A 16,124-nucleotide genomic window follows, 5' to 3' on the forward strand; every position below is an offset into this window, starting at 1 on the left:
GTCCTGTCATCTTCATATTCCTTTCCTGTTTTTCTTAACTTGCTGCCCACAGTACCTGGAATTTTGTTGTCTCCCTGTGTTTCAGAGGTTCCAGGCCGAGGTGGCAATAGGCCACCAGATCCTGCACTCCGTCATCAGTGAGGCCCTGCTGCTGCTGGAGAAGGGAGAGGTGGAGGACAGGTATCGCTGCCACGTTTTATCAGAAACCTTCCTCTCCTCCAGATGTGTCACTGTGGGGAACTTCATATCCACATCTGTTGGGAAACTTAAGAGAATGAAACGGTGGTTGTAAAAAGCTTTCTAATTGTTCTGTGCAAATAGCAATGACGGACAGGATTGCTTAGACTAAATGAAAATGTGTTGTGTGACCTTCTAACACAGTGATTGTCATAGGACTCCTATATAGCTGTTGGTAATATAAAACAGGAAGCATCTTTATTAAAGCATATTATTGAGCGTGTGTGCCTGTTCACACGCTTTGTTGTTGTGGATGGCCATGTATACTGCCAAGAAAAAAAGATTTCAGTAAAAAAAACAGCTTTTTCAAATTCTCTCTTCAAACACAATGAGAAAATGAAAGACCGGGGCTCAGACTGCTTTTGCACTAGAAGAAAATGTTCCTTGTTGTGCAATGGCATGTACACAGCTAAAGCTATAAAACTGCACTGTGATGTGGAAAACAATTACTGCCTCTGGTAACTTTCCTCTGTGCTCTGTACGCCGTAATCTCCGCAGGAGCGACTTCATCCTGAAGCTGAGCCAGCTGAAGGAGCAGTGGCAGGGCGCCGTCCACAGGGCCCAGCAGAGGAAGGGCCTCGTCGACGGGCTGGTCAGGCAGTGGCAGCTGTACCGTGGCAGCCTGAAGAAGCTGAGGAGGTTCCTGGCTGACACTGCGGCCCAGCTCCCTCCAGCCAGCAGCCAGGGCCCCTCGGGGCTGCACCAGCTGAGGATAGCCCTGACAGAGATGAAGGTACAGCAGGAAGAGGACATCACTGCAGATGGCTGGACGCCTTAAAGACTGAACTTTTTCAATATGAATTTGTTACTGCTGGGGAATCGTGACTGACCGGTTGCGGTAATGCTGCCACTGCACCTTGAGTGAGATACTTGACCCCAGTGGTTCCAGTTCAGCCGCCCTGCTGTATAACTGGGGACCAGCATTGCAGTGCATAGGGGTGCTGTTTAGTCCATCTTGTTCTACAAAACCAGGATGAGCTCTGGTCTAATAATAATAATAATAATAATAATTGCTTACACTTATATAGTGCTTTTCTGGACACTCCACTCAAAGCGCTTTACAGGTAATGGGGATCCCCTCCACCACCACCAATGTGCAGCCCCACCTGGATGATGCAACGGCAGCCATAGTGCGCCAGAACGCTCCCCCACACACCAGCTATCAGTGGGGAGGAGAGCAGAGTAATGAAGCCAATTCATAGATGAGCTGCTGAGGCTCTGGTGTAGACTTGACCTTTTTTGACTTGTATTGTTACTGAGGGATCAAGACGAGTAATGCTAGGAATGTGGTGTCCACGAAGAGGCACAGGGGACAGTGTGTTTCAAATTGAGGGCTGTTTAGAAAAATATTTACTACGTCTATAAGGTTACACCTGTTTTTTTTTCCCCAGTTGGGAAGTCAAATAACATATCATATAGAAGGCTTATTTACTAGTCTGGTGGGCACTTAAAATTCTTTTTGGCTTTCTAACCCTTTTTCCTACATGTGCTGTAGATGTAGCGTGACACAAAATGCTTTCTGAATCAGGTGCGTTAAGTTTGTTTCAAATCACAGGCACAGAGACTGTCTAGGCTCAGAGGCATTAACCACAACACTTTTGGTGTGCTTGGGAGTTTTTATGCCTGAGAACTTCTGTTGAAATGCCAGGCATGCACGCTTTTCTTAAAACGTGCAAAAATATGAATAAATAAAATAAATAAATAAAGGCCACATTTATGTTCAAAGATTGGTACCTCAGCAAGGCTCAGTTAAAGTCAGAAGTCAAATGAGCCCCATCTATTCCAGGACAACACTAGACGGAGTCATGTCCCCTCATCAGATGTTATGGAACAAAAATGGGGCACGGACTTGAGAAATCAATGGATGTTTTTGTGCTAATTTACATACTTCTTTAATTTATCTACATCCCAGAATTCTGGAAATGTATTTTAGCTGCTCTGGAGTGAACCCTCCCATTGCTGTGTGTCACTATGTGTCCTCTATCCCCCTCACAGCACTCAAAACTGCTGTTCCAGCGCCATCACAGCAGCTACGTTCAGGCCCTGGAAGGTGGCAGGCAGCTGTTCTCTATGGGTGATGCCCAGACCCAGGCCCTGCTGCAGGGGGAGTTGAGTGGCCAGCAAGAGGCCTGGGAGCACACATGTGCTCTCCTGGATGAGAGGAGCACTCTCATAGCCACTGTCCTGGAGGTGAGCACTGTCCCTGTCCTGGGCCTGAGTGCCCTCCCTGGAAAAGCTGAATCCGGCTGGGAGTTTTTCTCCTTGTTTAAAGATTCTGGGACTCCTTTACAGCCAATCGTACCTATGAAAGTACCAAACCTTACTGTGTACACAGAATCAACGGCTGGTTCTGCTTGAGGCCACTATTTTTAATGCTTCCATTTTCAACCTTTAATTCTGTATCTGTTTTAAAGACCTCAAAACCTTCCCGCTGCTTCTACAGTATTTATTAAGAGGATGCTTTCTGATAGGCGTCACATCCTGTCCCATTCTGTTCGGTTGTACTTACTACCGTGAAAGACGCAACAGTCAGAAAACGTCCACAGCTCAGCAGTGTAAAACATAGATCCAATAGTCCAAGTGACCTACAATCTTGCATTATTAATACAAGGAGGGCCTGTGGAAGGAATGTACATATACAATAGGAAAATCTGTCTTAATCGTGTTCTAATCTACAGTTCAGACAGCTTGGTATTAACCCCAGAGCGTGCAGCGTTAAAAAGGAGTACAGCGCTTATTCTATCAGAGCCACATTGCAGTGCAGTGCTTCCTGAGGTGAGGGTACTCTGTGCTGAGCAGATGGACACAGGCGGTGGAGGACTGTGTTACCTCCATTTGGATCCATGTGTTGCTCTGTGTGTAACCTGCACTCTAATTCGAGAAGTGGGTCCACGTGGTTTGTCAACCTGAATATTTTCCCTGTACAGAATTTGTCACTGGAAATGAGCGTGTTTTTGCAAGATGGTGTACGAAAATGCCATTTTCTAAACAAAATACAGTCACATCAACTGCCCTAACATTATAAAGTAAAGCTTTTGATTAGTGAGCATCCGATCTATCCGATCTATCTGTGATTGATTCCCATGAGCTCCCTGCTTTATGCAGTACTTTGTTTTTGTTTACGTGTTCTTCTACAGGTGCTTTAAACATTAAATCCGTATTTGCCTCTAAACCTTGATGATGAAGAGATTTCGCCGCAGTGCAATGATGGAAGGCAGCTTATTGTAATTCTGTCTGGGGTATTAAAGCATGTGAGCAGAGAGCTGAACTATCTCAGCTGTGTACCATTAGCACAAGGTCCCCTTGCTCCAAGGTGAACTCTGATCTTGTTAAACCCTGTTTTTTTTCACAGCACACACTATTTCTCAACTCAACCCACAAAATCCCAGCACTGTCAATTCACCAGACCCGTGTACTGATGGAAGTCGTACATTTTTTGGTGCTTTGTTTTTCACTTTGCCCTAAATACAAGAAAGATTCCAGGGCAAATCCCTTTAACTTATATGACAGTTTGGAAAACAGCCTCCTCTCTGTGCTAAATCTTTCTAATATCTCAGATGGAATGTTTCTGTTTTCAATGTCACGACCTCTCTGAAGTGAAGCTAGTTTGTTGTGAGGCTTATCTAATGCAAAAGATCACTACCTACATGACTTGGACAAAGCTCAACATCCTCATCTCAAGGGATTCCTTAATACAACCTCACCATTGCATTGCAAATTTCTCTTTTATAAGTCTTGTATAGCAGCATGCATCTAACATGGAGAAAGGAAAGGGGCATAGCCTTGTGTTCCTATATTTTGGAAATAAATACATCACTGAGAGGAGAACGAGAAGTATAGAGTGAATGAGAGAGAATGCTAAGTACTTTTGAATCCCTTTGTGTTTTTTAGCGGTCATGGTGACTGAGAAAGCTAAAAGCAGTACTGTGCAATGAAAACTAAATTAATAAGTCTGAGTGTTTGCTGGAGTAAGTAATCAATACCGAGCTTTTCACAACTAATCCACAGTGGATCTTGTCTGATGTGCAGCATCTCTCAATCTCATAACTATTGAGCTTTAATCCCTGCACAGAGGAGAACAAATGTGGACAAGGAAAATATTGCATTGCAAGATGCATTGATGTATACCAACAAGATTGGCATCTGTGCTATAAAGAGAGTGCTATTCCATTAATTATTGATTCTTGCATGTTTTTAGCTAGGCAAATTTAACTGCTGCTCCTGTTTTTTAAACCTCAGCAGTATTTCTGGGAAGGAACAGACCCCAGCTCAGCAGAGAGAGGAAGTGAGGATTAGTTAAAGTCGTGTGGCCCTGTTGCTGAGCTGTCAGTGTATTGCTATCGGGGCAGGAGAGCTCTCTCGCCAGAGCACACTCGGATCTGCTCTGACATCGTAATAGGAGCCTGATGGCACATGATCCTAGACATAACATGAAATTGGCACTGGGGATAAGCAGATAATGCCAGAAACCTGTGGAATTCCACACCAGCTGCTGGTAGCAGAGTAAGTCTCGTGTGGCTTGTGAGCAGCCCAGTTCTGCAACACTAAGTGAGAGTCGTCACAGTGCTGTCTACCTTGGTAAGTCCAATATTGCTGCACAGTTATTTTGTTTTTATAGACATGTCACATCTGACACAAGGATAAGAAGTTACGTTAAAAATATAATAAGCAGATTGGACAAAAAGGGGAAAGGACCGATGATGGTCATTTCTGAATTTCAGCCTTGGCCGTGCTTCTTTACCGTTGGCTGGGGTTCCCCGGTGCAGAACGGGGACAGTGTCTCAGGGGTGGGCCAATACAGGTTGGTGTTCCGTGTATTTTCCTCTGGCACTCAAGAGATGCTCTTTCCCATACCCAGAACTGGGAGAGATGCCAAATCAGACTTGCTGAAAGCAGAGACAAGCTTCAGGAAATTGGGACCAGGGTGAGCACTCCTCTGCCAATGCTGCTGGAGGAACTGCCCTCAGCGGAGAAAGACGCCAAGGTACCCGTCGACTGGCAGTGGCAGTGTTCAGGCACAGCTTTGCGAAAGGAAAGTGGATTCAGCTGGCGTGTGACGATGATTATTAAGTCACTTTGTGGTGCCGCTTTTATGACAGAATTCATGTTTGTGGGTACAGGTGATTCAATTAAAGTTGTCGTACGTGGGAAATGTTGGAGTCTGTGTGTAGAAGTATGCAGAACTCCAATCCAGGACACTGCGTAACAGTCCGGGTTTTGGATCCAACCAGCAGCTAAACGGCTGTCGCTTTATGTTGGATGTAAAACTCACATGTTCAGCGGTAGACATTATTCCTCTTGAACCACCACTCTGCAAAAAATAAGAGCAAATGCAGTGTGTTTAAAATTAAATCTTAATATTTTTTGATAATTGAATGATTTTTTTAAGAAAAACTGAATCTGGGCTGTTAATAGGTTTCTAGTTTAACCCGCACAGCAGGAGGGGAAAATTCAGAATTAATCTACAGTGCACTTCAACATATAAAAAAAAAATATTTATCTACAAATGCATCACATACCTTATATTCCTGGAGGGATGGCAGGGACCTTCTGTAATCTGTAAGAATTGTTTACAAAGCAGTGCATTTCTTGAAAAGCTAACATGCATTAAAGCCATTATAAAGAAACAACATTCTAAAATAATGGAGAGCAATTTCTATTAATCTTGGGTGTACTTACATTGTGGGACAGCATGGAAAACATTCAAAAAGACAATGTAGCAGCACTTTGGTATGATTTCCAAATGTGGATGTGGGCAGTCATAAAAATCTGTTCTCTCTTTAAAGTTTAAAAACAGAATAGAGGTATGCAGAAAAATTACAGGTATAATAATAATAATAATTGCTTACACTTATATAGCGCTTTTCTGGACACTCCACTCAAAGCGCTTTATACCACCACCACCAATGTGCAGCATCCACCTGGATGATGCGACGGCAGCCATAGTGCGCCAGAACGCTCACCACATATCAGTTATTAGTGGGGAGGAGAGCAGAGAGTAATGAAGCCAATTCATAGATGGGGATTATTAGGAGGCCATGATTGGTTAGGGCCAATGGGAAATTTGGCCAGGACGCCGGGTAAACACCCCTACATATGGAGATGTATGTTTCTGGTCATTGTTCTTTTTTTCTGTTAAAATGATCAGAGCTCCAGGATGAATTCTGTACCTGTACTTTACTTCTTAGCAACAATGAAAGCTGGCTAAGGCTGGGAGATAGAGGTTAGTTAGCGCACAAAGCAGAGAGAAGTTGCTAACAGGTTTGGCTCTTGCTCTGCATGATCCCCTCTGGCTCATTATGTTATTATCCCCTCCCCCAGCCCAGCAGGCCTTAATCCTGAGAGTTCGCAAGAGGCAGGAGTTAACACTGGGGGTTGTGTGGCTGTTGTGATGTTATGCAGGCAGCAGAGGAATCGCTGGAGGACTGGTTTCGCAGCCTCACGGAGCTCACCAGCATGAAGACCGAGGTGTCCCAGTACATCATCGCAGACGACGTGTTTCTGCTGCAGGAGCAGGTCGAGCACCTTCACTGCCAGTGGGAGGAACTGTGTGTGAAGGTGAGTCTGGGACAGGGCTGTGGGTGCTCAGACAAAGAGGGAGCAGACCAAAACTTTACTGTGTGTGTGTGTTTACAGCCCCTTGAGCAGCTTCAAACACTGGAGCATGTTGAGAAAGGCAGCAAATTTTCCTTTGGTCAAGCAGGACAGCGACTGGTGCAATAGTGTTTGCTGTATGGCTAGTGTTGTGGCTATAAGCAAGCCTCCATTTGCAAAGAGTTCCAAAAGTATCCAATGCTTTGGGGGAGGGGTGGGAGTGTGCACAGATTTCCTGTTTTGTAGGTTTCTAGTGTTTTAAGAAAAGTGGTCCTAAACATTTAAGCCAGTTGAACAGAGATTGTTAAACGAACCCTAGAAATGCAAGAATGGTGCTTTATTTAAAAGAAAAGTGTTGATAATGAGAAGATAAAAAAAACAATCACTACCGCAATACACTTGCGTTGAACGATCATAAATGCTGTGAGTGTAGAGTCGTTTTTTAATACGGTCTTGCAAAGTGCTATAGTGATATTATTAACTTAGAAATAATATCTCCAGGCAAACTACATAGAGATGAGTAGACTTACATTTCTAAAATTAAACAGTCTTTGACTTGTTACCTAAATACTGCTGCTGATGATGTCCACACTTTCTGGTGCACGGGGTTTCTGAGTTCAGAGATAGTGCTCTAGTCTAGATGCAGTGGTACAATAAAAGCACAACAGGTTGGCAAGCCAGGTGGCCTCAGCTTCTGCAGGAAGTGCTTTGGAGAGGCAGATGGCTAGGTTGTCATGGGAACCACCAGGCTGCTCTTCTTTGTTTTGGGGATCAGATGCTTGTTTGGGGACCTTTGGGGAGCGCCGTGTGGATTCAGATTGCGTCCCAATATCAATCTCTTGTCTCTTGTCAAAGAAAAGATCGCTCCCTTTTAAAGAAGAGTAAGCCTCTGTCTTGACATTAAATGATTTTAACACTTAACTCAGTCGTTTACTCAGCCTAATGCAGGAGATTTCGGTGGTGTCTCAGCAGGTACATCTCTCTCTGTCACCTCCAGCTGGGCCAATTACAGGTTTCTAAGTGTGCAACAGCACTCTTCTCTGAATTCCAATAAGAATGACTTTCAGATTAATCGGACGCAGTGGCTGCGTGAATTATGGGATTTGCATTAAGCATACTCCCTTAAATATTCCTCTTTAGTATTAGTCTGGCACTATTAAAATAATGTAGACTAATGTAACTTTTTAAAAACTCTACAACACACTGGTAGATTGCACTGATGTAATAATTATTGTATTGTGTTTTGTACAAATTTATTAAACCCTTCCAAACCCATAGTTTTGCATTACAATCCGGGATTTTTAAGACTCAGTTCTTCTGCTAATTATGTCTTTGCTACTTTTGACTTTAACCCTGGTGTCAGGAACAACGTCCTGGTATTTTCAAGGTACAAAACCTTCATTTAATGATACTGAAGCGGCATTTCATAGTATGAAGCAGAACACTGATTGCTTATTTTCTAACTGCAAAAATCATTAGCATTAAATGCATTAATGAGAAACAAGTTACTCTTAGCACAGCTCCATGAAGTGTTCAGATTCTCCTTGTTTTCCAGTGATAATTACCTGTCTTAAAAGTAGTGAATTGCACTGGGGGGTGGTTTGCTTTCTGGCTGCTCACATTCCATATGCTGTGCTCCACAGGTGTCTCTGCGCAAGCAGGAGATAGCTGACCGGCTGAACGCCTGGATCATCTTCAATGAAAAGAACAAGGAGCTTTGTGAATGGCTGACACAGATGGAAAACAAAGTGGCGCGCAATGCCGATCTCAGCATCGAAGAAATGGTGGAGAAGCTCAAGAAGGTAAAGCCAGCTCAGGAGGAAATTAATCTGTGTTATACAACATTGACAGAGTCTATAATTAACCTGCAGGCTAGGTTATTAAATATTATGGAGCTAATCTAGTCTGTAACCCAGTGTTAGCAGAAAGTAAATGGGTTCTGTTGCATTGTGTAGATACGGTAGTTCCTTAGAACAGAGCTGTCATGTACAGCCCTGACTGGCACCTGCGTAATTGACAGTTCTGATGTATTGTATGGACAGTGTCCCGGAAGAGACCTATAGAGGCACAAAGTTGTCTGTACAACAACTGTGTTTCCTCAGAAAGCAATGTTCAGATGTGTCACACAGGCTGTTGTTACGTTCAAAACCTGTCATAGAAACAATCATACAGTTATAACTGCACTGATGCTGGACTGTGCTTGAGGCTGCTTTGCAAAGTCAGTCTGTTTATACTGAAGGTGGAAACCACTAGATAGGCTCCATGTATCGGTGATAATGTATGACTGTTTTTCAGACACCTTGATGTCTGAAAAATGAGAAGGACGAAGGAGAAATTTTGCTCATTGTTTGCATCTTCTAGCTATGCAGTTCCACTGTCGTGTGGCTCATGTACAAGGCTGAGCCCCTGGGAGTAGCTCATCCCAGTAGTTGAAGAGGCAGTATGAGGCTTTTTTTTTTCTTCAGACATAAACGAAGGTCCTGACAACTTGGCCATTAAATAACCCAAAACACTGTTGGAAAAGTAGAGGCGTTAACGTTAACCGGTGGTCTGGTTTATCCCAGTCTGGGTTTGTAAAATCTGGCTTCGCTCAAGGTCCCCTCCCTTTATTAGTTAATTTAATTCATCTTATTTCTCCACCCAAACTGCTGTGTACTGGGGCAGCGTGTGCAGAACAGCTGCCCTGTGTCATCCAGGAGGCGCTGCACTTCACTGGTGGATGTAGTGGGTCCCCTCGACTGCGATAAGGATGTTGGGAAAATGCTCTGTAAACAGAATTAATTAATGAATTCTTATGCTTAGTGAGTGTTTGCCGTGTAAACGATTCTGCAGCACACACATTGCACACTGTAATTGGGGAGTTGTGGGAGAGGAAGAGTTTATGCAGAGTTTATGTCAGTCTTTGGCTCTGACTTTATCAACTTGGCTTTATGATTTATACCACACCAACATAACCAGAGGATGAAAGTTCACTTTAAAAAAGGAAGGGCCATTCAATAAAGTGTCAGAGTCTGCCGTGCTACTGCACACAGAAGACGCTGCCTTACTGGGATTAGACATTTGATGTTCTTCTTTGTGCCTCAGTTCTCGGAGCAAGACTCAGGCAGTGTCGTGCTTGAAGCCAGCAGGGAATTGCTTTGAGTTGGTACGGCCCCTTTTCTCATAGCAGTGCTTTGAAAAGACCCAAGGGAGAGGAGAAGGGGGGAGGGGGGTGTCGTTGGAGGACAAAAAAGATAAAAAAGTACCTGCTTCCTGTTGCTCTTTAAGGACTGCATGGAAGAAATCAACCTCTTCAGTGAAAACAAGACTCACCTGAAGCAGCTAGGAGAGCAGCTGATCAAGGCCAGCAACAAGACCAAGGAGACAGAAGTTAATGACAAGCTGAAGGACATCAACGACCGCTGGCAACACCTGTTCGACCACATTGAGGCCAGGTAAGGACATCACTGCTGACTGCAGACTGAGGTGTAGCATGCACAAGCCTTGGAATCACTACCAGGGCTACTGAAACACCTAACACTGCACACTGTTGAAATCTCAAGAACACTTATAAAGAGTAATTTATTGCTTGATGTGTGTGGTGCACATCTAAAATGGTTTTGTGGTTAAATGGTTAAAGTGCTGCCATTCTATCTAACTCCTACAATAATAAATTAATAATAATATGAAGCCGCTCATTAAAGTGACAAGAAAGTGTTGGGGAGACAGATGAGTGCTGCGCAGTGCTCTGAAGCTCAGTGGGAACGTATGGGGAATTGAAGTGTTTGCAGTGGTGCTCACCCATGTCCTTTAGAAATAGTTATAGTAATGTCTGGCTGAGTCTGTCTGAAACTATGGGAGTGGGACTGTCATTCCCTGTCAAGAGCCCAGGTGAAATGCATTTTCCCATTTAGTAGCAATGATTAATCTTATGACTGGAAGGAAGCAGATCTACTGTTTTGTGTGATGTGGAATTCGTGATTAATCACATGCAGTTGTGTCAGAATGGAATTTCACTGGGGTATGGAGTATTCAACTCTCGCTTTTCACAGCCCTAAACAGGTTCAATAAACTGTTCTTCCACTGATCTGCCTTCAGAATCCCCACCGTTGTGTCCTGCCCTTTACTTCAACACATCCAAAATACTGTTGTTATGTTATTTATATTGCCTGAATGAGTTATGGAAGGCTGCTAGCTTTCAAGTGATTAATTGGAGCTAAGAGGGTTTTACTTGTTGTCACGATGATAAAAATGCGAAATCTCCAATGATTAATTCATGGAGAGAGTTGAGCTGTCTGTAATATTGTTCAAAAGTTTTTAAATCAACATGACTGCAAATCATGGGTTACGGAGTCTCTGCGAAATAAATTTTCTTCGTTCAGCATTGTTACTTTAGAGTGAATTTTAAGTATTAGCTGCTTGTCTTTTCATTTTTACCCTTGTCATGCCTCTAACCTACCCACCCATCTTCCTTCCCAATTTAGTTGAGTGGAAATATGTCTCTATAATTCTGAGCCAGTTCGATTTCTAACAAGCACACGTGTTCTTGGTGCTGTATGTAGCTATGAAGTAGAATAGTGCTTCTTTGAAGAGCTCTTTCCTCTTCGTGGTGATCTTGATGAGTACACTGTCGTGATTGAGCAGAAGTGGTCCCTGCATCTTCCCAATATACTGTATGTAAACATCCACCCAGAAAACGGTGGCAGTCATTAAGAAAGTGCACGAGGGGGTCAGATGTTCTCTCTGAACTCTCTGAAGTGCCCGCCAGGCAGATGGCCGAAGCAGCCGAAGCTGGGATTTAGCGGTGATGCTTGTTCTGTTCTTGTTGACGACAGTGTCAGATTTGCCATATGGCAGGGGCTACAGTGCCGCTCACATGCTGCCAGAGTTGTTTAGATGCCCCCCCCCCCCCCCCCGGCTGACAGTGGGCGGAGGCTGTCCGATTACATTAGCGCTGAAGTTCCATTAGAACGCAGTAGAAGAGGGCTGGAGGCCAGGATTAGCCAGCATTCCACACTCTCCATACAAGCCATTCTGCTCCTGTTCTATTGAGAATGCCGTGCAGTGGACATCTGTTATCTAGTTAGACAGACAAGGCAGTGCTCTCCGTACTGGTTTTAACAATGCACTATGACGGCTTTCTTTTCAGCACTCTTAATTGAGTGTGTACATTTGCTCATTCTAATCCCTGTACCAGAATTTTGCATTGTAAATGAAACAGCATACAAGATGCATCTTTACAGTTTTAGTGTCAAAGTTCTTGAAGTGTGCATTGCCGTTTCAACGTTATTTAGCAATTTGCTATTCCTATTAATTACCGTGCGATTGGTCGTCATAGAAGCGTGGTCTTGTTTTATGTAAAATATTTAACTGTAGGTCAGTTTGAAGGGAAAACTTTGGAAGAGCAAGCTTATTTTAATGCGCCAGACCCTGCTTTTTCCTGCAGCCTCTGCCCATGTGTTTGCAGTGCCTGAGGTGAAGCTAAGCAGGAATGCCTGCTGTCCTGGTGCTTTCCCATGTTGACCTTTCTCTCGCTCAGAGCGTCTGTTACCCTGACCGACTCTGCTGGCCCTTGCTTGTTTCAGTGTCAGAGACTGGACCCGTGCTGAATTCCCTTCAAACCTGCAAATGTTTTTCCCAGCCTCCCAGTGTTGTCTGAACTCACTCCGCAGGCGGTATTAAATCATCCGCCCAGTACGATCGCTCTGAATTTCCTGTTAACTTCTCATCACCAGTATAGCTACATATAGGGAGGACTTGTGCAATAGCCTGTGAGTGGTGTCCGCATGCTCCAATTTGAGTGGAAAATCTGGTAATGACCCTTCCCACTCATGTTTCGAAGTCGTACGGTGAAGAGAAAGGTGAGGGTCAGGCCCTTCCATTTCCTGACGGCTTCTGCCGTTTCCCAGTGTGCTGGCAGGATGCCAGGGGACGTCGCTGGACGTTTGGGAGTGTGCTGGAATTGCGGGAGTCTCTGTGGGACATTTTCCCCTTTGAGTCTATGGAAATCACTCTGTCTGCGATCTTAGGAGGCCCTCACGCTGAGTAATCCCCAATTGTTTTAGGGATGAACATGCTGCACGTTACAGCAGGATTTCACTGTGCATGTCCTGCTACTGTGGAGGTGGCTTTGACATAGGATATACGGGGGCGTGTGTTAACTTAAATGTTTAATTAAAACAGATTTTTAAATTATAAAAAAGAAAAAACATTTTTACGTATTTCAAAGATTTGATTTTTAATGATATATTATACGTACTGTCGACAATCTATTGTAAGATTTCTGATATATAGTACATATCGTACCCTGGGAGAAACGGAACCGGGATCACCGTGAGTCTGCACCCTGCGTCTCCCAGCACGACATGGGGAGACAGCCCTGGAAGTCGTCTGCCGGGGGGGGGGCAATATTTTGCAGCCATCTTTTGTTCCAAAACATAAGCGGTTGCGGTTGGCTCCACGCCTGCAGCTGCTGTCTGCGCGCTCTTGTCATTGTGCTGCAGGCCAGACTGCTGCTAGATGGGGTCCAGATTGTCTGAACGAATCGTGTTCTAAGCAGATGCTCGTGTCCCCTGTTATCCAGTTTCCTGACCTGTCTGGCCTGGGTTTCTGGCTGTTGCTCATATCCTTCTTTGTCAGTCTCTGATTTAAGGCTGGCTGCTGTTTGAAACCTCTGTGTCAACAAAGTACGTGGAAAGAGAGGTTTGTTTTGAGCTGCTCGTTACTTTTCAGCATCTTTTTTTGGAATCCTCAGAAGTTGGATGTGTATGATGAAATTATTTTTATAAATATAATGAAGCATTATCATTAGAGTGGGGAGTTGTGTGTGTGAGCTGCAAAAGAAAAAGTACAACTTAATGAAACTTTTTTTTCTTTAATTTTGCTATTCAGCACACAATTAACCTCTACTTTATGTGTTGTATTTAGCCAACAGACTAATGAGGGTGAAAAAGCTGCCTATAATGTGACACTGCTTTAAATTTAAGCCTAGACTTACTTATTATGTGGAGTTTATGTTGCTATGGCTACATATTTGTGCTGGAGAAATATGGCATTATGGTGCTTCTCAGTTGTCATGGTTACCCAGAAGCTCAGGGCAGGGAATGGGACACCTGACTGAGTCCTGAAATCGTGTGGGTCAGGGAGGGCCTGGCCCGTTCTCTGATGGCCAGGAATGTGAAAGCTTTTCTTTTCCGAATATCTGGACATGTGGGATCTTCCACATCAAGCTGTAAATATATTGTTACAGTACTTTTTTTTCTTTTGTCGTGTCAACAATTTCATTCTAAAGACCATTTCCTGTTTAAGGAACTTACATCATTTACCTCGAGAGGGAAAAATCAAGTCTCCAGATCAAAGATTAGTAGGGTTTGATAGTCAGAATCATAACTTTGGAATTTACACCTGCAGTTACCAGCTCCATGAGTTGATAAATGAGGGCTATAAAACTGCAGACAGTAAAAACGGGTCTGATGTGCCTGTTCCAAGTGGCTGGTTAGAAGTGGCTCTGTGTTTGGCCCTTCAAGCTGCCTCTCATGTCTGCCAGTGGAGGGCGCAGCCTTGGGAGGGCACTGTTCTTGGCTCTCCTTGCCTCTTAATCCTCGCCCCCAGGGACTGCCAGGGATAGGCATGTCTCGGGACCCGTCCTTCAAGCCAGTCGGTTTCGTTGAGCTGTTTCTCCGTCGTAAAATGCTGACGCTTCCTCTTGGGGTGGAGGACTCTGTATTTGTCCTTTTCTCTCTGGCCTTACTCTCTCTGCTTGCTTTCCTGTGAGCACTGCGGAGGTGAAGTGCTCCTGCTTGGTGTTGAAGTCTTATTCGCAGAGGACCTTGCTATAGGGTGACTTCAGATTGTTTTCACCCCTCTCTTGCAAAGAGGGAGAAAAAAAGATGTTAATTCCACACTGGCGGGCATGCGGTTTCTTTTATTTAGCTCTGGGTTCCATCTCCTGGTAAGGATAAACTATCAGCCTGCAATTAATCTGTGACTCACAGATTAACTGCAGACTGATATTTCATCCTTACACAGGAGCCTATCAATTAAATAGTGTGCTCTTCAGGGCCCACTGTTTATCCTAAGGTTGAGCTATTTTGAGTTCGAGAGCCCACTGACAAGGCGAAGAAGAGTCCTGTTTCAGAGGCACATGTGAGCTGTTCTGTAACATAAGCGAATCAGTGAATTCATTTCATATGTTCTGCTGTTGCAGCTTGAAAAGATGACACACGGTACATTTTTTTATCCTTCCATCCTTTATATCATTGTAACGGCCATACTACAGTACTCTGTGCGGGGCTGTTGTTGAGGTGCTGTGAATGTCTTATTTGATTCTTCCATGGCTACTCAGGTGTATAGCTTATCAACTTACACCACACTGATCTTCTGCAAGCCTTCTCTTTCTGTTCACCCGCATTAAGTGTTAATCGGGTGCAAGGAAACTTTAGTTGTTTCCTCCTTCTGCATAGCAACCATTATAGGAGAGGCATTTCAAAACGGCAACAGTGACGTGGGCCTGAGAGAGGGTCAGCTGCCTTAGAAAAAGAGGGTCAGCTGCCTGGTTAAGGTCTGAGGTCCCGGCAAGGTGAAAGGTTAAGTGTGAAAAGGGAGGGAAAGAACAGAAGTATTTCTCCTGCACTGAGAATTATGTTCAGGTACTCCATTTTTTCATTTGTGAGACTGATGAGTGATACATGAAGCAAGTGTTTAATAAGCTCAGGGGAATTTATAATTGATCCTCTCTGCTCTGGCTCTCTCTCTGCTGGTAAATCAACTACCGATGTCGTTGCACCGGATGAGCTCACATTCAATTTGACTTTATATCGGTGTAACACAGTGTTTTATGTTTACAGAGCCCCCTTCAAGTTTTTTTACCAAACTACTTGCGTTGACAAAATGAACGTTAACCTTACACCTGATGTTTAGTCGGTCCATTAAAGTTGCTCAAAGCATGTTTTTTTTTTTTGTCCTTGGAGCTGTGGGCAGGGACAGTAGCGGTTTAGTCCGTGTCGGATTTTTTGTCTAGCACAAAGCCGGCCTCTCCTTGCGACACCCCTTGCGAACTCACGGCGGCCTCCGCGCGTGACTTAATTAGCCCGACAGGTCGTCCGCTCTCCGAGACTTTTCCCTCCTTTTTCCTTCCCCTGGTGTGAAGAGCGGCTGCCGTCGCTGTGATAGGCGGGCGAACGAGCCTGTGGCCGGCCCGAGAGGAGCTGGGCCAGTGAGTAAGGAGGCCATTAGCAGGGGGGAGGGGACTAGCAGTGTGCAGAGCATGAAGGAGGCAGAGCCAAGGCAAGGACTCTCAGCTGGGTGACATGGAC

General features: G+C 44.3%; 1 protein-coding gene across 12 annotated transcripts in view; it reads left to right on the forward strand.

Annotated features, from left to right (window-relative positions):
• Positions 1-16,124, forward strand: part of syne2b (spectrin repeat containing, nuclear envelope 2b) — a 150,860-nt gene that overhangs the window by 114,098 nt on the left and 20,638 nt on the right. For all 12 annotated transcript variants that reach the window (XM_088647850.1, XM_088647849.1, XM_088647855.1 and 9 more), the window contains 7 exons: positions 86-180; positions 736-970; positions 2,233-2,427; positions 5,096-5,221; positions 6,640-6,795; positions 8,475-8,633; positions 10,099-10,265. In XM_088647850.1, coding sequence (XP_088503976.1) covers positions 86-180; positions 736-970; positions 2,233-2,427; positions 5,096-5,221; positions 6,640-6,795; positions 8,475-8,633; positions 10,099-10,265 — 1,133 coding nt within the window. The remainder of the gene's footprint in view (positions 1-85; positions 181-735; positions 971-2,232; positions 2,428-5,095; positions 5,222-6,639; positions 6,796-8,474; positions 8,634-10,098; positions 10,266-16,124) is intronic.

This window comes from Lepisosteus platostomus, chromosome 10 (genome assembly GCF_059453375.1).
Source record: "Lepisosteus platostomus isolate fLepPlt1 chromosome 10, fLepPlt1.hap1, whole genome shotgun sequence".
Lineage (NCBI taxonomy): Eukaryota > Metazoa > Chordata > Actinopteri > Semionotiformes > Lepisosteidae > Lepisosteus > Lepisosteus platostomus.